Source organism: Oryctolagus cuniculus, chromosome 18 (assembly GCF_051225735.1).
Source record: "Oryctolagus cuniculus isolate XC-2025 breed Fujian yellow rabbit chromosome 18, ASM5122573v1, whole genome shotgun sequence".
Classification (NCBI taxonomy): domain Eukaryota; kingdom Metazoa; phylum Chordata; class Mammalia; order Lagomorpha; family Leporidae; genus Oryctolagus; species Oryctolagus cuniculus.
In genome coordinates, this window is record NC_142884.1 from 25,654,792 (window position 1) to 25,676,433 (window position 21,642).

Genomic DNA, 21,642 nt, shown 5'->3' on the forward strand with positions numbered 1-21,642 from the left:
TACTGGTCCCCAGCTAGTCATCGTATTATCTTTTCTACATATATTTTCGCCTTTCCTTGTCTGTGACAACTCTAAATTCCATATAGTCATTGCTCTCATCTAAATGTTACAATTTCAGTTCCTTTCCTAGCCCAAGATCTCAAGGTAATGGACAGTACTACATCTGTCCCTACACACTATAATACAGAATTATGAATGATGGACCCAGTGAAAAGGATTCATCCAAAGGGCCAGACTGTGGCATAGCGGGTAAAGCTGCTGCATGCAGAGCCAGCATCCCATATGGGCACCAGTTCGAGTCCCGGCTGCTTCACTTCCGATCCAGCTCTCTGCTATGGCCTGGGAAATCAGTAGATGGCCCAAGTCCTTGGGCCCCTGCACCCGTGTGGGAAACCCGGAAGAAGCTCCTGGCTCCGGATTGGCTCAGCTCAGGCCGTTGTGGCCATCTGGGGAGTGAGCCAGCAGATAGAAGACCTTTCTCTCTCTGCTTCTATAACTCTACTTTTCAAATAAATAAATAAATATTTTAAAAAACAAAAGGATTCTTTCAAACTGCTAAAGAAATAACCTTTAATCCAAATTTCTATACATGGCAAAAGTGATTTTGAAGAAAGAACATGAAATAAAAACTACATGAGAAGTTTAATGGAAAATTAACCTGAATAAAATCAAGTTCTTACAGGAGGATGAGCGCAAGTGACCGCAGGTGCGACCTGTGAGGACGGCTGTGGAGCTCCGAGGGAGGTGCACCTGTGGATTAAAGAGAACACTCGTGGTCTCCGTAAAGCATGGCTGATGCTGCCTTGGGGCGGTGGGAGGGTGGAATTACCACATATGGCCTGAGCAACACACACGTGTAGAAGACGAACAGCTTAAGGTTTTGAGTCTCTTAATATCACCCAAGAAGAAGATAAAATATTTAAACCTTGGCTCTAGCATGTTAAATTAGTGCTTGTGATTTTTAGCTTAGGTAATACTAAGTAGAGTTGGAATATACACTTTCAAACTAGAAGAGAGACAATTTGCACTGGAAATAATCCACCAAGAACAGTGAAGCAGAGATCCACCAGATGAAAGGCTGTGCTTCAAGGCTCTACAGCAGGCACCGCTGCCATTAGTGAGCAGGAGAGGAATGCTCCCGTCAGCACGCGGTGGGCTTTACCGGCCCTACGGCTCTTTTATGAGGCCTTCCCTTTCCATCAGGGGATTTGATTTCCATTCAAAGTACAATGAATTCCATGGCTTCCTCAGCCACCCTCTATTCCCAGAGCGATAAAGGAACCAGGAGGTGGGCAGAGTGTGCTGGGTTTGGCCAGTGGGTACCAAGATGTCATGTCGAAGGCCACTGGGGTGGTGGCCAAGGTCCTTGAGGCCTACAAGCAGCTGACGCGTCACCAGGAGGCCACAGTGCGGCTGTATCTGACGGACCCCCAGGCCAGCAGCATCTTCTGTGCGGGAAATGGTGGAGTGGAAAAGACAGCACAGCCGGGGAAGCTGTGAGTGAGGACAGTGAGTGACAGCTGCTATTTGCTAAGCGCTTCCCGCAGCAAGCATGCGCACAGACCCTGCGTCCTTTAGCGGGCACGGCGGCCCACTGAGCTGTGTTGGCTTGGCTTACAGAGCAGGAGCCAAGGCCCAGAGGTTTCCAGGCTGCCTTCAGCAATGGTTGGCAAGTATCTGGGAACGGAGCTCCCTGAAGTTTCACTTCTGTTTTTTCAAACATTTATTTATTCACAGAGACAGGGAGAAACAGAGGGAGAAGTGTTCATTCACTGGTTCACTCCCCAGATGGCTGCAATGGCCAGTGCTGAAGCCAGGGTCCAGGAGCTTCATCCAGGTCTCTCACCTGTGTGGCAGGGACCCAAACGTTTGGGGCATCCTCCACTGCTTTCCCCAGACCATTAGCAGGGAGCTGGATAGGCAGTGGGGCAGCCGGGACGTGAACTGGTGACTGTGTGGGATGCTGGCGTTGTGGGTGGTGGCTTCATGGGCTGCACCACAATGCTGGTCCCTATCATCCCTCAAGGTCTCTTTCCTGGTACGATCTAATCTGGGCAGGGACAAGCTCCCTTCTTGTCAGAGAACTAGACCATGGCAAAACGGAACTGCTCAGGTGACTACCATGGGGCGAGGGATGAACTCTGACTTTTCTTTGCTTCAGAAATGGTGGCCTCTGGCATCACTCAGGCCTCAGCATGTTTCTGCGTGCTGACACAGAAACGTCAACATGAAGACAGGGCATGGCCGGCGCCACGGCTCAATGGGCTAATCCTCCGCCTGCGGCGCCGGTACCCGGGTTCTAGTCCTGGTCGGGGCGCTGGATTCTGTCCCGGTTGCTCCTCTTCCAGTTCAGCTCTCTGCTGTGGTCCGGGAAGGCAGTGGAGGATGGCCCAAGTGCTTGGGCCCTGCACCCACTTGGGAGACCAGGAGAAGCACCTGGCTCCTGGCTTCAGATCAGCACGGTATGCCGGCCGCAGTGGCCATTGGAGGGTGAACCAACGGTGAGGGAGGACCTTTCTCTCTGTCTCTCTCTCTCACTGTCCACTCTGCCTGTCAAAAAGAAAAAAAAAAAAAGACAGGGCGTGTCCTGAAGAATCACGGCTACAGTGGGCTGTCTTTTAGACTGCCTGGGAAAAGCCGTTCGCGCCATTACCCAGGTATTGACATAGTCTGTTGACTCTGCCTCCTAAAACAGGGCATGTTGTTGGCCTGCCAAGACCCTCATACAGCCTCACAGAGCAGTTAGGATAAAACACAAATTTGTTTTGGTGACCCTCAGAAACCTGTGCGTCAATCTCCATTCCTCTCGTTCACCCCCAGCCACTCTCCCTCTCTAACCGCAGTGGCCCAGCTCTGGCTGGCCTCAGGATCTTGGCACAAGATATTCTTTTCTGCAGGATACTGTGTCCCACCTTTGAACCTGGCCTCACGTCTACATCCTGCAGGGGTGAAGCCTCTTCGTGGTGTCTGCTCCCTTAACTGTGGCTGTCCTATTTCCACAGAGGGGAGAGCTGAGGCCCAGGAAGAAGTGACACGCCCAAGGCCTGGTGACAGGCATGGCTCAGAAAGTGCTAGAACCCCAATCTACACCCAGGGTCCAAGCTCTTAGCAATCAGTCCTCTTCTTCCTGCACATCTGCCCCTCAGCTGTGGGTACGGCGCAGGTTTTGAGAAAGGTCTTGGTGTCTAGGGGAGTTGACGCAGGAGGCAGAGCTGACCAGAGCCACAGAGACGTTTACGTGCAGAGATCAGCTGGAAGCCTGCTAGCGTGATGGAGGTAGGAGTTGACGGTAGCGCAGACTAGGGTGTGAGTGGCAGAGCTGATGGATCTGGGAGATGAGGATGGACAGGGCTCCGGGATGGCTGGGTTCATGGTATGGCTTGGGTTGCGATGTTCAGTTGCTGTCTGAGACCGTTTCCTGTGTCTCAGCTTCCTCAACACCAGGCAGTGTCACTCACGACAGCTTAGCAAATGGCAGGAGGAGTCGGAAGTGCCTTTGAGAGAGTCACATGGAGGCACGAGACTGAGGAGTCGGGGAGCATAGGGAACAGACTCCAAGGGGCTGCGGAGGGGTTGGCCAGAAATGCACTGGCCATGCAGCCTGGGGTCGGCCAGGGAGGGAGGCCTGCACAGGGATGGCTTCCAGGTGCCCTCAGCAGACCAGAGGTGGGACCCACAAGGCCAACAGACTCCTTGAAGTTTTACAGGACAGCAAGTGCAGGAGGGCATGGACGAACGATTGCTTCTGGGTGTCTGACAAGTGCAACTATGCATGCCTGTTTATATGGACAGAAAAATGAATGAAGAAGGCAGGGTAGGGTAGCAGAGCACAGCTGGAGCGATGGGCGGGGAAGAAAGGTTCTTTATCATGTCAGCCCAGAAGGAAATGTCCTCTACTGGGAGCAATGTAAATCAATACAGTCATTATGGAAAACAGTATGGATACTTCCTGTACACCTACACATGGAATTCACCATGTAACCCAGCAACCCTGCTTCTGGGTATATATCCAAAGAATTGAAATAAGTATGCTGAAGCTATATTTTCACTCCCATGTTCATTGCAGGCCTATAGCTAAGATATGGAAGTAACCCAAGTGTCCATCAACCGATGCATGGTGTGGTATATATTCACAATGGAATAATACTAAGCCTTGGGAAATGAAGGATATCCTGTTGTGACAACAGGGATGAACCTGGAGGACACTATGCTAAGTCAATAATGCAGGCACAGGAAGACAAAATTCCACTCACATGTGGAATCTAAACAATTCAAACTCTCAAAATCAGGCAGTAGAATGGTGGTTACCAGGGACAGTAGGGGTGGCAAAAGGATGGGAGAGGGGAGATGTTGATCAAGGGTACAAAATTTCAGTCTGACAAGAGGAGTTAGCATTAGTGATCTGTTGTGGAGAATGGTGACTATAATACATATTCATGCACTATATATTTCAAAATTGCTAAAAGAGCATATTTTGAATATTTCCAGGTGATGTATTTGTTAATGAGTTTGATTCAATCATTTCATGATGTATGTATGTATCAACACATCGCATTTGTGCCCCACAAGTACATATGATTATTATCTGTCAATTAAAAATAAAATTAAAAATTAAAAGAAATTAGAGGGGAAAATGAATGTGCATTACCGCATGAATCACTGTGATGAACGTTCCTGTGTGCACAACAGAACACAAGCTGACTCTGCTGCAGGCACTATCCTCCGCCGTTCCTACATCCCCAAACAATGCAGTGAGCTTGAAAACCATCACTCTCACTTTCTAAATGTGGGCTGAGTGTAGAAGACGGGGAAGGTCTTGCCAGAGCCATTTGCTTTTCCCTTTGGGCACACAGCTAGACCATTTCCTGGCTCTGAGGATCCAGGCGTGGCCGATGCCCAGTTTTGTCAATGGAGGGGCAATGGTAACATCGGAATGCAAGGAGGCATGAATTTTTCCTTCCTCGCTCATCTTCCCTCTACCGGACTAGATGATGCCAGGGAATCCTTGAATGAAGCCAGAGGCTGACAACAGAAGGAACGCTGTTCCCCGAATAACTGTGTGGTACGGAGCTTCTGGTTCGCCTATATGTATCTTGCAATGAAAGAGGAAACGAAAAACAAACGAAAGTTTTCCCTCTGCTGAGCTGCTGAGATCACAGAATTTCTCCGTTACAGCAACCAACATTGTTAGCCAAGTTCTACACTGGTGAGATGAGGCAACACCTTCAGGCTCGCAAGGCTAGATGGGCAAAGCCAAGGTTTAAGCCCAAGGCATGGAGCCTAGGGCCTTACTTTCACCTAATAGAATAAACTCCCCCAGCAGTGGCGGGGAGGGGGGAGTCTAACGGGGATAAAACAGTAGGTCAGCGGGCTGCACAGCCTCTCAAGCCCTCAGGAGGTCACAACAAGAAGCTTCCCTCTTCCCAGACAAGAGGTCCCGACTGGTCTGCAGGGTGCGGGACTCCTTCCCCTGCCGGCATTCAGCCACCCACCTGGGCAGGAACTTCAGGAGGGGCCTCTCTTCACCACACAGAGATCCTGCTCATTCTCCGGCGTGTGCATCTGTTCTGGTTTGGGAGCACGATACCCTGATGATGGGGAAACAGACAGTAAACATTTGGGTAAAGGCAAAAAGGAATCTATGTTCAGTACAGTGTCCCAGACAAGAGCAAGATCTTGGAATGATGCTACTCCCACCCATGCAAAGACAATGCTGACCGATAAGCTAGAAATCAAGAGCAAAGGCCCCATCTTCAGGCCAGCGATGACTGTCTTTGGAACACCCATTTGTCTTGCTTTCCATCCTGCAGAATCCATCATGGTTCAGGGGCGACCTCTTTCTCCGTGTGCACAGCCAAGGGGTCCCAGGAGGGCGACATTTCTCTAAATGACCCACGTCAGTGAATCTCAGCCTGTTGGTCCCAGAATCAGCTGCGGATGCCTGGCTTGGACCAAATGGAACGAAGTCCCCGGGGCTGAACCCTGGACATGAGTGGCTCTAACAAAGCTCCAGGCATGAGAGAGGTCTATACTGACTTGTTTTCCCTTTTCTTTGGAAAATGTTGGATGCTCTGCTCTGTGGAGCTGTGAGGTGAGGGGGTGTAGAGTGAGGTACAGGGAAGCTGTATAAAGCAGGGAACGGCTGCATCACCACTGTCAGGACAGAAGTTAGTCCTGGAGACCCCAGACACGAGGCAGTGCACAGTGTGTGCACCCATTCATGTAACGTTCAGGAAGAGGCCGATCCAAACCATGGGCAGGGGAGCCAGCAGAGCAGTGTCTTCTGGGAAACTGAGTAGGCAACGGCAGAGGGAGGCTGCTGGGACCCAGAATGCTCCAGGGTTCGATGCAGGTGGTGGGTACGTGGGTAGAAGGTACACGGAGCTAGATGCTTAGAACTGCACACTTTACTGGATGTAAGATGCATCTCAAAGAAACGAGTGCATTAAAGTTCTTCATGCCAAAATATGTTGTCTTTGGGAACCGGGTTCCTAGCAGGCCAAGAGCTGAATTCAGAGCCAGTAGCTTGGGGAAAATCTACAGTTCCCGAGGGAAATCGTGAGACTTCAGTTCGTGGAGCAGGAAGCGTGGGCCCTGGGACAGGGCCTGCCACGTGGCCAGTGCGGAGGGGACGCTCGCTATGGCCGGTACTACACACTGCTTTTCTTTAGGCTCACGCACTCTTTACTTGATTTATTCATAAATAATCTTGTACTGCTTGTAAGTAGGAAAACGCTTTCACAAACAGGACACCCCCAAAATACAACAGTGGCATCAAGATAGTGTGGTCAGCTCCACACGCCTGCGTGGCTGGCCTGGCCTGTGCTAGGAGTGGGTTCTGCGGCAAAGGTGAGGGGGGACTCAACGTCTCATCACCCACCAAGACTTTGTCCTGGCAACAGCCACAAGGCAGGAGAAGGAAAAAGAACAGCTTTCTCGGGGCAGTGCGCCCCCTAAAGTCATCTGGAGCTGCAAAGGAGCGTGGCCAGGCCTTAGGAAGCACGGGGTACAGCACAGCCTTTTAATGAAGATGTGCGGTTTGGAGAGTGGCCAGCTGGCCAGCCTGACTCACGGGCCTTCTGGAGAATGATCCATCACTTACAGGCCCTGGCTAACTGGACTGTGCGGGGGCCTAAACCAACAACGCTCGGCCAGTTTCCCTCAAGATTCAGAACAAGGAGCTGAGACTGAGGCCAGTGTGCCAGGCATTGGAGTGCAGGCTTGGTTTAATTCTTGATTTCCAGTCCTCACAGTGCCTGGCTGGACACAGGGAGGTCAGCAAAGAGGTGGTAAGATGAAGACACAGCAGGAATTATGGGTAGGAGGACAACTGGGCTCCAAAAGGCCTTCTCCAGGCCTGAGAGAGAGAAATGGAGGCAGAGAGAGGTGAGCCCTACCCAGCGACACCAGGTGCCTGCAAGTCTCCATCATCACCTCCTGATACAAGTGCTTCTGGTCCTGGTCCAGCTGCCTCCATTCCTCCCAGGTGAAGGTCATGGCCAACAATTTGAAGGTCATCAACACCTGGAAAGTCAAATAGAGAAAGCTACGTTGGCTTTGGGACTGTTGGATGAGACCATAGCCTGCTCTCTGGACACTGGTAAAGGTGCAAAGAGACCCAAGGCCTGGATCACTGAGCACGTTCATGAGCCGAGCTCCGGGCTGAGCTTATTTGTGGAGGCGGGTGCTTCCCTTGGGCCTAGTGCACCTGAGCCAAAGTGAAAAACCTTCAGTGGAGGAAGCTATGGGAGAATGATGCAGGTAAGGACAAGACCGTGGTGACTGCAAGGCGCACCCAGTAGGTGCTCCGGTGTGTCGGAGTGGGGAAGTGACAGCAGCAGGGCTGCACCTCACTGGGTTGCTCTGGGTGTTGGCACCCATTGACAGGTTCGCACACTGTGGTTGATTGTCCATAAGTCCCAGCTCTGGATCCAAACTCCCAGATTTCAGTCTGGCCTCTGGCAAGCAAGACTTGCCAGGTACACGGTCTTGGGGGAGTTACTTCATTTCTTCCAGCCTCAACTTCCTCACTGATAAAAATAATAATTCCCAGTTCACTAGGTATTGTGAGAAAGAGAGAATGTTCCAAAAGCAAACACTGGAGTAGTTGGCTTATGTAAGGGCGCTCTCTCTCTCTCTCTCAGAATTTGTAAGTTTCTCTTTTTATAACTAGACGTTACTTTCTACAGCAGTTTCAGATTTGCAGAAAAAGTTCCGTAGATAATACAGGTTTTCCATATGAATACCCTCTCACACATACAACTGAACCTATTATTAACATCTTAGTATGATGCACTTGTTAACATTAAGGAACCAACATTGATGCATCATTATTATCATTATTTGAAGATTTATTTATTTGAAAGGGAGAGTAAGAGAGGGAGGATGACAAAGAAAGACAAAAATACTTGGGCCCCTGCCACCCACACAGGAGTTCTGGGCTCTTGGCTTAGGCCTGGTCCAGCCCTGGTGGTTGTGGCCATTTGGGCAGTGAACCAGTAGATGGAAGATCGATCTGTCTCACTCCCTGTAACTCTGCCTTTCAAATAAATAAATAAACACACTCTTATAATTTTTTGCACCAATATAAACTTAGATTTTAATTCCATTTTCCCTGAGCTTTGGAAGTCCCGTGCATGAAATGGAGTATTATTCAATCTTATCAAAGGGGAGGTCCTGCCATATGACAGTGTGGCCCCCGAGAACACTACACTCAGTGAGCTAGGCCAGACACCACTTACATGTGTGGAATCCTAAAAACAACAAGAGTTGATAGCGAGATAGGGAGATGTAAAACAACAGCTCCCAGGGAAGGGGTGGAGGGGAGGGAGAGGTGAGGAGGCGTAGGCTCTGCTTGCTTTTGGTGACCTGCACAGCTTGGAGAGCACTGGTCAGAGCAGCCTACTGCATCGCAGGACACCCCTCTACTGGAGCTTGTTCATTGATTTTGTGTTCTCTAAGGGAGCTGTGGATTTTCAGGGAGGAAGATCAGAGAGGTAGAGTGCCATCATGGCACTCTAAGGGGACACAGCATCAGCATGACAGAAGTAGTGTTCGCCGGGTTTATCCACTTGGGCCATCCTCCACTGCCTTCCTGGGCCACAGCAGAGAGCTGGCCTGGAAGAGGGGCAACTGGGACAGAATTGGCGCCCCGACCGGGACTAGAACCCCGCTTGCCAGCGCCGCAGGTGGAGGATTAGCCTAATGAGCCACGGCGCCAGCCTCTCTCTCCCTCTTCTTCCTCCCAATACATATTATTACACAGAGAGAGGAGAGGCAGAGAGAGAGAGGTCTTCCATCTGCTGGTTCACTCCCCCGGTGGCTGCAACAGCCGGATCTGGGCTGATCAGAAGCTAGGAGCCAGGAGCTTCTTCCTGGTCTCCCACGTGGGTGAGGGGACCAAGGACTTGGGCCATCATCTACTGCTTTCCCAGACCATAGGAGAGAGCTGGATTGGAAGTGGAGCAGCGAGGACTAGAACCAGCGCCTATATGGGATGCTGGCGCTTCAGGCCAGAGTGTTAACCTGCTGCGCCACTGTGCCACAATGCTGGCCCCAAGTACTGATTTTTTCAAGAAGTCTTTGACTACCCCTTTTATGCACAGATTTCAGTTTTGTTTACAACAAAATAAACTGATTTTTTAAAAAAAGACTTATTTTGGCCGGTGCCATGGCTCACTAGGCTAATCCTCCACCTGTGGTGCTGGTATACCAGGTTCTAGTCCCGGTTGGGGCACCAGTTCTGTCCCAGTTGTTCCTCTTCCAGTCCAGCTCTCTGCTGCCGCCTGGGAAGGCAGTGGAGGATGGCCCAAGTGCTTGGGCCCTGCACCCCATTGGAGACCAGGAGAAGCACCTGGTTCCTGGCTTCAGATTGGCACAGCGCACTGGCCGTAGCAGCCATTTGGGGGGTGAACCAACGGAAGGAAGACCTTTCTCTCTGTCTCTCTCTCTCACTAACTCTGCCTGTCAAAAAAAAAAAAAAAGACTTATTTCATTTATTTGAAAGGCAGGAGAGGCAGGAGAGAGAGAGAGAAAGAGAGAGAGAGAGAATGAATGAATCTTCTATTTGCTGGTTCACTCCCCAAATGGCCACAATGGCCGGGGCCAGTCCAGGCCAAAGCCAGAAGCCAGAAACCAGGAACTTCCTCTTGCATCTCCCATGTGGGTGCAGGGGCCCAAGGACTTGAGCCATCTTCTACTGCTTTCCCAGGCCACAGCAGAGAGCTGGTTTGGAAGTGGAGCAGCCAGGACTTGAACTGGCACCCGTATGGGATGCCGGTGCTGCAGGCTGGGGCTTTACCCCACTGTGCCACAGCAACAGCCCTGAACACTTTTTAAAGTCAGTCAGGGCCGGCGCCGCGGCTCACTAGGCTAATCCTCCGCCTAGCGGCGCCGGCACACCGGGTTCTAGTCCCGGTTGGGGTGCCGGATTCTGTCCCGGTTGCCCCTCTTCCAGGCCAGCCCTCTGCTGTGGCCCGGGAGTGCAGTGGAGGATGGCCCAGGTGCTTGGGCCCTGCACCCCATGGGAGACCAGGAAAAGCACCTGGCTCCTGGCTCCTGCCATCGGATCAGCGCGGTGCGCCGGCCACATCGCGCTGGCCGCGGCGGCCATTGGAGGGTGAACCAACGGCAAAGGAAGACCTTTCTCTCTGTCTCTCTCTCTCACTGTCCACTCTGCCTGTCAAAAATAAAAAAAAAAATAAAAAATTAAAAAAAAAAATAAAAAATAAAAAAAAAATAAAGTCAGTCAGTCAGTCTGTCTGTCTGACTATCTATCTATCTCTCTCTATATATCTATATATAAAACATCTGTGTCTATCTAAAATTAAACATGAGTTCTTACTAATCCATTCCCACAGGCTCATTCTGGAGTACTCCCCTTGCTTAACTATAAACTCTTCTTCCTACAGGGAAATCCTGGTCCCCACCATGCACCATCCGTTTACTTACTAGTCCAATCCCAGTATACATGTACAGAAGTGTCAGAACTGTTAACCTGCACATCTTTATTAACTGCAGTGCAGGGCGTATTCGTAGTTCATTTTGTAATTAGTCTTATAGCCTCATTTCCAATTAAGAAAAAGGAAGGTAAAATTATATTTTATCTTTCCTCATTCTTCTCTAGCACTCTTCCTTACTGAATTTCTGATTAAATAATTTTCCTATTCTCAGGAGAACTTCTTTTAAACACTTCTTGCAAGATTTGGTTGTCTAAGAAAGTCCTTACCAGGGCTGGTGCTATGGTTCAGCGGGTTAAAGCCCTGGCCTGCAGTGCGGGCATCCCATTGGGTGTGGTTAGAGTCCCGTCTGCTCTGCTTCCGACCCAGCTCTCTGCTAATGCACCTGGGCAAGCAGTGGAAGATGGCCCAAGTCCTTGGGCCCCTGCATCCATGTGGGAGAGCTGGAAGAAACTCCTGGCTCCTGGCTCTGGATCGGCTCAGCTCCGGCCATTGCAGTCATTTGGGGAGTGAACCAGCAAATGGACCATCTCTCTCTCTATTTAGACCTCTCTCTGTAACTCTGCCTTTCAAATAAATAATTTTTTTTAAAAAAAGAAAGTCCTTATTTCTCTTTCACTTTTAAAGAATACTTTTACTGGACACAGAATTCTATGTTGAAGGTTTTTTTTTTTTTTTCTTTCAATAACGGAACATTTCACTCTTTTCATGTTTGGTTTCTGGAGAGAAGTCCAATATAAGTTTTAACCTGTTCCTTTATAAATTACTGCCTGCTTTCTCTGGTTTCTTTCAAGATGTTTTCTTTTTCCTAGTTTCCTGCAGATTGAATATTATATGCCTGGGTTCAGAGTTTCTGGTATTTATCTTGTTGGTGTTCTACGTACTTCTTGGATAGGTGGTTGGTGGCTGCAATTAACTTTGGAAAATTCTTGGGGGCCAGCACTGTGGCGTAGCGGGTACAGCCACTGCCTGCAGTGCTGGCATCCCATATGGGCACCAGTTTGAGTCCCGGCACTCCACTTCCAATCCAGCTCCCTGCTATGGCCTGGGAAAGCAGTAGAAGATGGTCCAAGTCCTTGGGCCCCTGCACCCACGTGGGAGACTGGGAAGAAGATCCTGGCTCCTGGCTTTGGACTGGCACAGCTCGGGCCGTTGCGGCCATCTGGGGAGTGAACCAATGGATGGAAGAACTCTCTCTCTGTCTCTCCCTCTCACTGTCTGAAACTCTACCTCTCAAATAAATAAATAAAAAATTCTTAAAGAAAAAAAGAAAATTCTTATTCATTTTTACTTTAAATATTTCTTCTGATCCATTCTGTTTCTTATCCTAATATTTTTTTAAAATGTATTTGACAGGTAGAGTTGCAGACAGAGAGAGGGAGAGACAGAGAGAGAGGTCTTCCATCTTCTGGCTCACTCCCCAAATGGCCACAATGGCTGGAGCTGAGCAGATCGAAGCCAGGAGCCAGGAGCTTCTGTCGCCAGGTCTCTCCTCTGAGTGCAGGGGCCCAAGTACTTGGGCCATCTTCCACTGCTTTCCCAGGCCATAGCAGAGAGCTGGATGGAAGAGGAGCAGCTGGGACTAGAACCGGTGTCCATATGGGGAACTGGCATCCATATGGGATGCCGGGGCTACAGGCGGAGGCTTAGCCCACTATGCCACAGCATCGCTCACCACCACCCCCGCCTTTTTTTTTTTTTAAACTTATTTGAAAGGTAGAGTTACAGACAGAAAGGGACAGTCAGAGAGAAAGGACTCCTAGTATTATTATGTGCCTTTTATAATTGTCCCACAGTTCTTGGATATTCTCATCCATAGTTTCCATTCTTTATTCCCTTAAAGTTTCCATTTGGGGAGCTTCTATTGACCTACCTCCAAGCTCACTTAGTCTTTCCCCTGCCAAGTTTAGTCTGCTGATGAGCCCATCAAGGCACTGATCTGTTACAACTGTTTCAATTTCTAGCATTTAATTTTCATCCTCTCCCAGACAGCTCATCTCTCCACTTAAAGAACCCACCTGTTCTCACATATTGTCTACTTTTTACAATAGAGTCTCGAACATCTGAATTAGTTGTTTTGACTCAATGTTTTTGGGACATTTGCCCATCTTCCCAGAGCTGTGAGATAAACATCACTGTCTTCTCTGTATCCCAGTCAGTGACCTTAGCTGGTTGTCCCAAGCACCTACAGTCTAATGAGGAGAGGCAGGATTTGAACCCGACTCTCTGTGGTCTGCGTATGTGTGTAAACTTCATGCTCCTTCATCACCTCAGGAATCATGGATAGGAAGAATTTCCGATATTAGTTGCTATTAAATTGACTTTATCCGACCCGAACATATTTCTGTGGACGTGGGCAGAGGGGCGGAGCTCCCACCACGGCCGACACTTCCTGGGGCACTGGGCACTCACCATACACATGACCACCTCCCTCGTCTCATAGGAGGAAATGTTTTTTATTTTGATGAATTTTAATTTATTTGGGAGGAGAGAGGACAGCAGGGGGTAATCTTCCATCTGCTGGTTCTCTCCCCAAATGCAGCCAGGAGCTGGGAACTCCGTTCTGATCTCCCACATGGAATTCTACTGGACAAGTCACCCAGAAGCTTCACCAAGTAAACAGGGGCTTGTATTTTGGCACAGCTGGTTAGGCTGCCACTCGTGAAGCCAGCATCCCTTACCAGAGTGATGGTTCGAGTCCTGACTGCTCCACTTCTGATCCAGCTCCCTGCTCGTGCACTTGGGACGGCAGCATCAGATGGCCCATGTACTTGGGCTCCTGACACCTACTTGGGAGACCTGGATGGGACTCCTGGCTCTTGGCTTTGGCCTGGCCCAGTCCTACCTGTTGTGGTCATTTGGGGAGTGAAGCAACAGATGGAGGACCTCTGTCTGTCTGTCTATCTCCCTTCCCCATTTCCACCCCCAGTCCTTTCCCTCTGCCTTTTACAATAAAGGATTCTTGGGGCCAGCATTGTGGCATAGCAGGTGAGGCCGGTGCTGGTTCATGTCCTGGCTGCTCCACTTCTTATCCTGGCCTGGGAAAAAGCAGAAGATGGCCCAAGTGCCTGGGTGCCTGCTACCCATGTGGGAGACCTGGAAGAAGCTCCTGGCTGCTGGCTTCAGCCTGGCCATTGTGGCCATCTGGAAAGTGAACTAACAGATGGAAGGTGTGTGTACGTGTGTCTCTCTCTTTCAAATAAATAAACAAGTTTTAAAAATCCCCAAATAAACAAATCTTCTAAGCAAATAAGTAAATAAGAATGAAAAGGAGGTTAGGTAGCAGGTTAAGAACCACAAGACGCATGCCTGTTGAAAGCGATTCAGGTACATTTTGGACCTTGATCACAATCAATCTCCCTTAAAGAACAAACACATTTTTTTGAAACAACTGAGGACTCTAAGCTCTGATCATGTATTTTAGATGTTGTAAAGGATTTTTACTTGGGGTGCTGAAGCCCTGACCTTTCGTAAATGCATTAGGGACAGGTTAGGAATTACATAGTGTGATGTGAGGTGCACAGGGAGAGAGATGAACCCATCCTGGCCATGAGGTGATAAACAATGGAGGGCTGGGGGCTGGCGCTGTGGCGCAGTGGGTAAAGCTGCCGCCTGTAGTGCCAGCATCCCATATAGGCGTGAGTTCGAGTCCCAGCTGCTTCTCTTCCGATCCAGCTCTCTGCTGTGGCCTAGGAAATCAGCAGAAGATGGCCCAAGTGCTTGGGCCCTTGCACCCATGTGGGAGACTCGGAAGAAGCTCCTGGCTCCGTGGCTTCGGATTGGTGCAGCTCTGGCCACTGCGGCCAATTGGGGAGTGAACCAGCAGATGGAAGACCTTTCCTTCTCTCTCTGTGTAACTGACTCAAATAAATAAATAAATCTTTAAGAAAAAATAATGGAGGGCTGGGCCCAAATCCTAGGGCTTCATAACATTGTCTTTTCCAGACATTTGAAAATATCTACTGAAAAAGGCAGAATATGTTTTTGCCTCAATGATTTTATGGTAATTAGGATGATTAAAAAGAAGAAGAGGAAATTTTTTTGCTTCAGGAGTGTGAGCATGTGTCAAAACATCAAATTGTGCACTTTAAATACATTCATTTTAAGTCCACTATAGCTTAATAAAGACATTAGAAAACCAAAAGTATTAAAACTCAAAACTTGTTGCTTCCTCATTATTTTATTACTATCTGTTATTGGGTTTATGTGTAGCTCTTTTATGAGTTTGGTAGACACAGACTATAATGAGGCATTCTGCGAATCTTTCTCAATCCCACTTCCAGTAATATGCTGGCAGCTTGAAAGTCATTACTGAGGGGACCCGCCAGCTGGCAGGACTGAGACCCGGCCTCTGCAGTGGACACTCGTAGTCGGCTGCATCTGGCCAGGCGCCTGGGAAGGGCAGAGGTCGCATGCCAGCTCCTGAAAGCTTTCCACTGAACTGCAACTTAGGAGGCGTCTCGTCCCTGTGGACATCCGCGTGGGCAGGCTTCCGTTTCAGGCAGAAGTGGGCCTCAGGGGGCTTCCTCCAGTGTCCTCATGCTGGACCAGGGGCCTGCACGGTCCCTGTGTGTCTATGGCGACCCCCTGACCGTCTGTGCTCAGTGAGGTTATGGGTCAGCCTGGGCGAAGATGTTCGTAAGTCACCGCCCTCACAAAGCCCACCTGGCTGAAGCCTGTTTTGTGTTGGCTCCGGCTCTGCTGCCTCTCTCCACCATGGACTTTCTCCTCTGAGCGAGGGCAGCCTCCGGCTGAAGGCTCTCTCCTATCAGCTGAAGATAAGCTTTCAGAGGTTTATTTGTAAAGATTGATTTATTTTATTTGGAAGGCAGAGTTACAGAGAGAGGGCGAGACAGAGAGAGATGGATCTTCCATCTGCTCGTCCACTCCCTGAATGCCAGGTAGAAGCCAGGAACCAGCAGCTTCACCCAGGTTTCCCATGTGGGTGGCAGCGGCCTAGTACCTGGGCCATCTTCTGCTGCTTTCCCAGGCTATTAGCAGGGAGCTGGATCAAAAGTGGAGCAGGCAGGACTAGAACCAGTGCCCATTTGGGATGCTGGCATTGCAGGCGGTGGCTTAACCTGCTGTGCCACAATGCCAATCCCAAGAAATCAATCTTTTTAAAAAATGAACTGAAGTGGATCTGGAAATGAAAGCTTGCCTGTATTTTTCTGCACATCACGAAGCCTTTCTCTAGTGTCAGCACTGAACAAGGCAGGTGTTTGAAAATTCTCCACATTCCTTACACTCACAGACCTTTTTCCACCCCAGACACTCCAGTGTAGAGGCCAAAGCTTTGGCAAAAGGATGCCCGACATCTGTCACACTCATAAGGCCTTATTCTCGTGTGAACTTTTATATTAAAGAGGCTGACGCCTTGGCTAAAGAATTTCCCACATTTGCTGCTCTTTCAAGATCTTGTCCCATTGTGAACTCCAGTGTTGAATGCACATGGACTTGTTTCAAGAACTTTCCACAATTCCCTGCATTCCCAAGACCCGTCTCTAATGTGAATTCTCTGTTGTTTAGTAAGGCTGGCATTCTGGCTAAAACAAGTCCACACTGAGTACACGAACAAGGCCTCTCTCCAGTATAAATTCACTGGCAAAGAACAAGTCTTTGCACTTGAAGGTTTTTCCCATTCATCGAATTCCTACGTTCTTTCTCCAGGGTAGACTCTCTGACGCCGGGAAGGTTTATAGTCGAGGTATTTCACAGACTTGAGCACTCGCACACTCTTCTCCAGTGCCGACTCTCCCCGAATAAGTACGCTATAGCGCGATAGCGTTAACAGCTCTAGGCTTCCTGCGTTTATTGTACTTCTAACGATTTTTTTTCACTATGACTGGCTTTCCCACACTAGGTGGCGCTGTGTGGCCTTTCCTGCTCTATGTGACCTGGTGTGGAGGAGGCCTGAACAGACCAGGAAATAGTTGCCCATCTCCCCCGAAGTAAAGGACTTTGTGCACACGGGATCTGCAGCCCTTCATAAACAAGGCCCTATCCGCAGCCCTCCTGAACTATCTGCCTGTACTGGAACCCAGCTGGTGAGGGTTTATACTGAAGGAATCTCCACCATGTCCCAAGTGTGTGCTTTCTGCCTGGACTCTGTCCCCTTGTCCTCAGCAAAGCACAACATGTCCTTCAAGACCAAGACAAACATCTCGTGGGGCTGGGCTTTCTGGGGAGAGGGAGCTGCTCTGGGAATCCTGACCTGTGACGTTTCCACAGAAACGCTCTGCTCCAGCGCTCCCTCGTCTTCCGCTCCACACCAGTAACCTGAAAGCAAAGAAATGCAGTGAGGTGCGTGTGGACTTGAACGAGAGGGTGCAGCGGCCTCCCAGTGTCCGTCTGTGCACCAGTGAACGGGTCTGTGTGAGCTCGCGGGACTGTTTTCAGGAGGAGGAGGCCTGGGTGAGGTTGAGGAAGCAGCTGCCCTTCGGTGATGGTCTTCCAAGAGTCACAGCTCGGGACAAGCCTCAGCGGGCAGAGCACAGAGGACGGAGCGCAGCACGAAGAGGAGCCGCAGGGTCCACGCTGACCCCCTGTCAGAGGTCTGCAGAACTTGTGTTGACACGTGGGTGGCTGTGTAGAAGACTGTAGGCCCGAGGAAACCCAACTTCCAAACACAGGAGCTCACGTTCAAAGATACCTTACGGATATGTGTGCATCTCATAGCACAGTATGTGTGAGCCCGTGCAGGGGGAAACTGTGAGAGGGAGCAGTGGGCAGATATGGAGGAGATGTGGGACCAAGGGAGCTCAGGATTAGCCCCAGGCCAAAAATCACAAAAATGACAAACTGACAAAGTGTCAAGAGCAGGAAAAGGGGGGACCGGCACTGTGGCATAGTGAGTAAAGTGGCCATCTGCAGTGCCGGCATCCCATCTGGGCACCGGTTTGAGTCCCGGCTGCTCCACTTCCCATCTAGCTCCCTGCTATGGCCTGGGAATGCAGTGGAAGATGGCCCAGGTCCTTGGGCCCCTGTACCCTTGTGGGAGACCTGGAAGAAGCTCCTGGCTTCGGATTGGCCCAGCTCTGGCCATTGCGGCCATCTGGGGAGTGAACCAGTGGATGGAAGATCTCTCTCTCTCTCTCTCTGCCTCTCTTTAACTCTTTCAAATAAATTTAAAAAAAATCTTAAAACAAATATTACAAAGGGAGTCTCATTGAAGGACACAAAGAGTGACCATGTTGCTGATGGCCATTCTTGACTCAAGCAGACGTGTTTACGCCAGCTCGAGGAAGGGAGTGGAACCTGGGATGGAGGGGTCACCTGGCCAGGGAGAGAAACGTGGCATCCAAAAATCCAACTGCAAGACTCCTGACCCCCTACACTGAAAGGTTTTGGGGCAGCAGCTACTGGGGGTGCTTGGGGAAATGGTAGGACAGTACAATAGCTCTGTCCTAGAAAACAGTGAGCCTACATCTATCACCCTGCTCAAAATAAAGAAAAAGAAAATTGGGGCAGTCCCTAGGGTCCCCATGTGAGGCTGCAGCTGTGTCTGGGGAAGAGAGCAAAGGCAACGCCTCACCCAAGGCACTGGGGCAGACGTGAGGGCCTTACCCAGAGAGGTCATGAGCGCGAGGTTCTCCAGCATCACGTCGCAGTACAGGAGTTTCTGACCTTCATCAAGGAGGTCCCATTCGTCCCACGAGAAGTACACGGCCACATCCTCAAAGGTCATATACTCCGGCTGCAATCGGGACAGGTGACGTCACCAACCGCTTGTCTCGAGAGGCCCACCAAGCCATCTCTCCGTAATCCACCGCTTGCCCACACTCCTCCCAAGCTTACAACTCAGGGGAGATATCAGACCCTGGTGCCAGCTGTGACTGCTCCCTCCCACGGCCCCACTGGTCAGCGTATCTGGCCCTCAGCAACAACGAGCAAGTCAGTGGATGGACACGATTTAAGTTCTGGGTCTGCCGGGCAGGGCCCTACTCTTAACCCTACCAGGAAATTACCAGAAAGTCTCCCGAGACGAAGCCTTCCAAGTATAACCAAATTGGACTTTGCCTTCATCTGTGGCAGGGCGCTGGGACATCTGTTCATACTCCCTCTCCATGTGCGTATCGTTCTTTAGACTGTACCTCCCATTGCTACTCTAACCATTGCTACTCTACTTTCCTGCCCACACTACAGGCCTTCCCTGGCCTCTTCCCCAAGCACTCGTCACCACATGGCATCAGGAGAGTGCTTGGTAGATCCCAGAGGGCTACTGCAGATTTCCAGTGGCTTACACTGCCAGGGGCAGCCCTAGCTCCTGCTATGAACACCTTACTGCCTGGTTCTGTTTCTTGTGTTGATCTCAGCCATCAGAATGATTTGCGGACTTCAGATCTTGCCCTTGCCTTCCCAGTGGCTCTACCAGATAACTACACTGGCCCTTGGGCAAATCCACCAGCCTGGGTGAAACACTTCCGGGTCACCTAAAAGTCCTGGAGAGTCCACAGAGCTGTAAGAAGCAGCTTCAGTGTAGTCTTTCCTCTAACACTCCTGCGCCCCTGCACTGCCCTCAGCAGCCGTGGCTACCCACCAGGCCACCCGTTCCCTGCTCGGGCCCATTACGGTCAGTCCCCCCCGCCCAGTAGTGTTTATAATGCCTACTCTCCCCAGCCAGATGCCCCAGAGAGAGGGCCCATCCTCAGAGGCCCCATCCTCCCTTCTTGACACGCTAACAGTGCCACCACCGTGACCTGAGGTCACTCTAACCACGATCCCCCCGCTCCACCTCACTTCACCATCTGGCCACAATGAAGAACACACTAGATCATACTGGATGTGACCCACTTCTGGGAAATGGAATCAGCCCATGAAAGAGACACTTGTGCTCCCATGTTCACCAAAGTCCCACCCACAACAGCCAAGATATGACAGCAACCCAGCTGCTTATCAACAGATGAGTGTACAAAGGAAACGGAATGGCATTCAGCCACGTCAGAGAGTGAAATCCTGATGTCTGCCAGGAAATAGATAGAATGGAGAGCATTATGAAACAGGCCAGACACAGAAAGACAACTACTGTACATTGTCTCTTATACGTAGAAGTTGAAAGAACAGTCAATTTGAATTTAGAACAGTGATTACCAGAGATTGGGGAGCATGGGGAGGCTGAGGGAGGTTGGGTAACAGGTACCAAAACTCAGACGGAAGTAACAGATCTTAGTGTTCACAGCACGATGGGGTGACTATGCACGCTATGTAGATGTGTTGAAATATTCACTGTACCCCACAAAAATGTACAAGTATTGCACTGATACATTTTAAAAATAAAACAGTTAAGAAAAAGAGGCCCCTGGCCCAAGGACTTGGACAGTGGCTGAATCCCAAGGTGTGTGGGCAGGGGTTGTGACCAGTGAGAGTCTACTCACCTGCGTAGGGGGCGTATGCACTTCCGTGGCCATAGGAACCTGCAGGAAGAGAAAGGCTATGAGAAGCAGGAAGAGACAGGTTCCACGGGCTCCGCTGTCTCTTGTACCCCTGGCCAGACCTGGAAGCAGGTGACCTTGGAGTGACTGCATGACCTCTGCACTCCAGCCCCCAGTGCTGCCTCTTATTTGCTTTGTGACTCTGACAAGGACTCAGTGGCCCCGGGGTGTTGATCTGCTCTCTCCTCTTGCAGCCCGTGTCCCTCAGCCCGTGTCCCTCCTTTGTTCACAACCCCACACCATCAGGACGTACACGGCCTTGTTCTGCCATTCCAGGCGTCATTTCTCTTCACACCCTGACCCATGAGGACACACGTGGACCCAGGCTTTCAGGAATGCTCCCAGAGTGGGGGCTCCTCCAGCCTTTGCACACGCTAATCTTTCCGGTTGTAATGCCCTTCCGTGCCTCATTACACTGGCTTTCAGAAATGGGGGCAAAATCTACACGCACCCCGACTCCCGTGCTAGACACTAGGGCCTAGCCTGCAGGGCCCTGAACTCCCATAACTCAGGACTTTAGGATTTGAAAACAAGATTGTGTTGTGTGTGTGAGGGGCCAGGGTGGGGGCCCAAAGGTCGCAACACCGATTTCTGCAGGGTCCGTCGGCGAAGGCACCGTGATCTGAGCCGCGAACCGCAACCCACAGCACCTCCACCTCCATCCCAGCCCCAACGCTGGGTCGCCATGAGCCTCAGAGCCTCAAATCCACCTCTGCAAAGGACTGACGATGGCGCCTCTTGATCCGTCCACTTCCTGTTGCCTCTGACCTGGCTTTGCGCTCTAGAACCAGCCCGCAAACGGCCAGCACGACGGCCTCGCCGGAAGTCCTGCCCCCTCTCTTTCGCTCCGAACGCTAATCGCCAGTCTCCTGCGCTTTCATTGGATGAGCGCTGCCGACGCGGCGCAGAGCATTCTGGGTAAGGGCGCCGCAGCGCTCGCAGTTCCACACCCAGTCAAACATGGTGGACAGTGTGTCCCCAGGCTCGGAGAGATGGATGGACGGAGTCAGGATTCAGTTACCAGAGTGGAGAGGCAGTGGTTCAGGCTGTCGGTGCTCTGAGCAGCTGACGTAGGGTTTCCTGTCCTCCAAGGCTACAACTCCAAAGGGAACGGTGGTTTTTATGGTGTCAGAGCCAGCGCGCGTCCCTTCGCGGCTGGGAATAAAACATTGGCTTACTGCTCTTCGAATGGGTGGAGCCTACAGAGCTTGGTTTGGTAAATCTCAGAATGTCGAGCCGCAAAGCCTCCAGGC

The 21,642-nt window shown here is 50.6% G+C and overlaps 1 protein-coding gene across 3 annotated transcripts; it reads right to left on the minus strand.

Moving 5' to 3' along the window:
• Positions 1–623: 623 nt before the first annotated feature.
• LOC103347009 (zinc finger protein 211) lies at positions 624–21,281 on the minus strand. Of its 3 annotated transcripts, none has more exons than XM_089319177.1 (7): positions 21,040–21,281; positions 20,333–20,371; positions 18,525–18,654; positions 17,173–17,237; positions 7,435–7,524; positions 5,493–5,588; positions 624–750 (listed from the first exon to the last, which is right to left on the minus strand). In XM_089319177.1, exons 1-6 carry the CDS (start codon positions 21,049–21,051, stop codon positions 5,523–5,525), a joined length of 402 nt encoding a protein of 133 aa, XP_089175303.1. In that variant the 5' UTR covers positions 21,052–21,281; the 3' UTR covers positions 624–750; positions 5,493–5,522. The 3 variants fall into 3 exon arrangements, with proteins under 3 accessions (XP_089175303.1, XP_069919356.2, XP_089175302.1); XM_070063255.2 differs by having other exon boundaries at positions 7,398–7,524; positions 21,040–21,278; XM_089319176.1 differs by having other exon boundaries at positions 7,398–7,524; positions 21,100–21,268.
• Between the last annotated feature and the right edge of the window lie 361 nt (positions 21,282–21,642).

What these genes read in the sequence shown, in the direction of transcription:
- LOC103347009 (XM_070063255.2), bottom strand. An exon ending in CGCGCTCATGACCTCTCTGG is followed by an intron (nt 17,238 to 18,524) that starts GTAAGGCCCTCA and finishes CTTTGCTTTCAG; the next exon opens with GTTACTGGTGTGGAGCGGAA. An exon ending in TTTCTGTGGAAACGTCACAG is followed by an intron (nt 7,525 to 17,172) that starts GTCAGGATTCCC and finishes TTGACTTTCCAG; the next exon opens with GTGTTGATGACCTTCAAATT.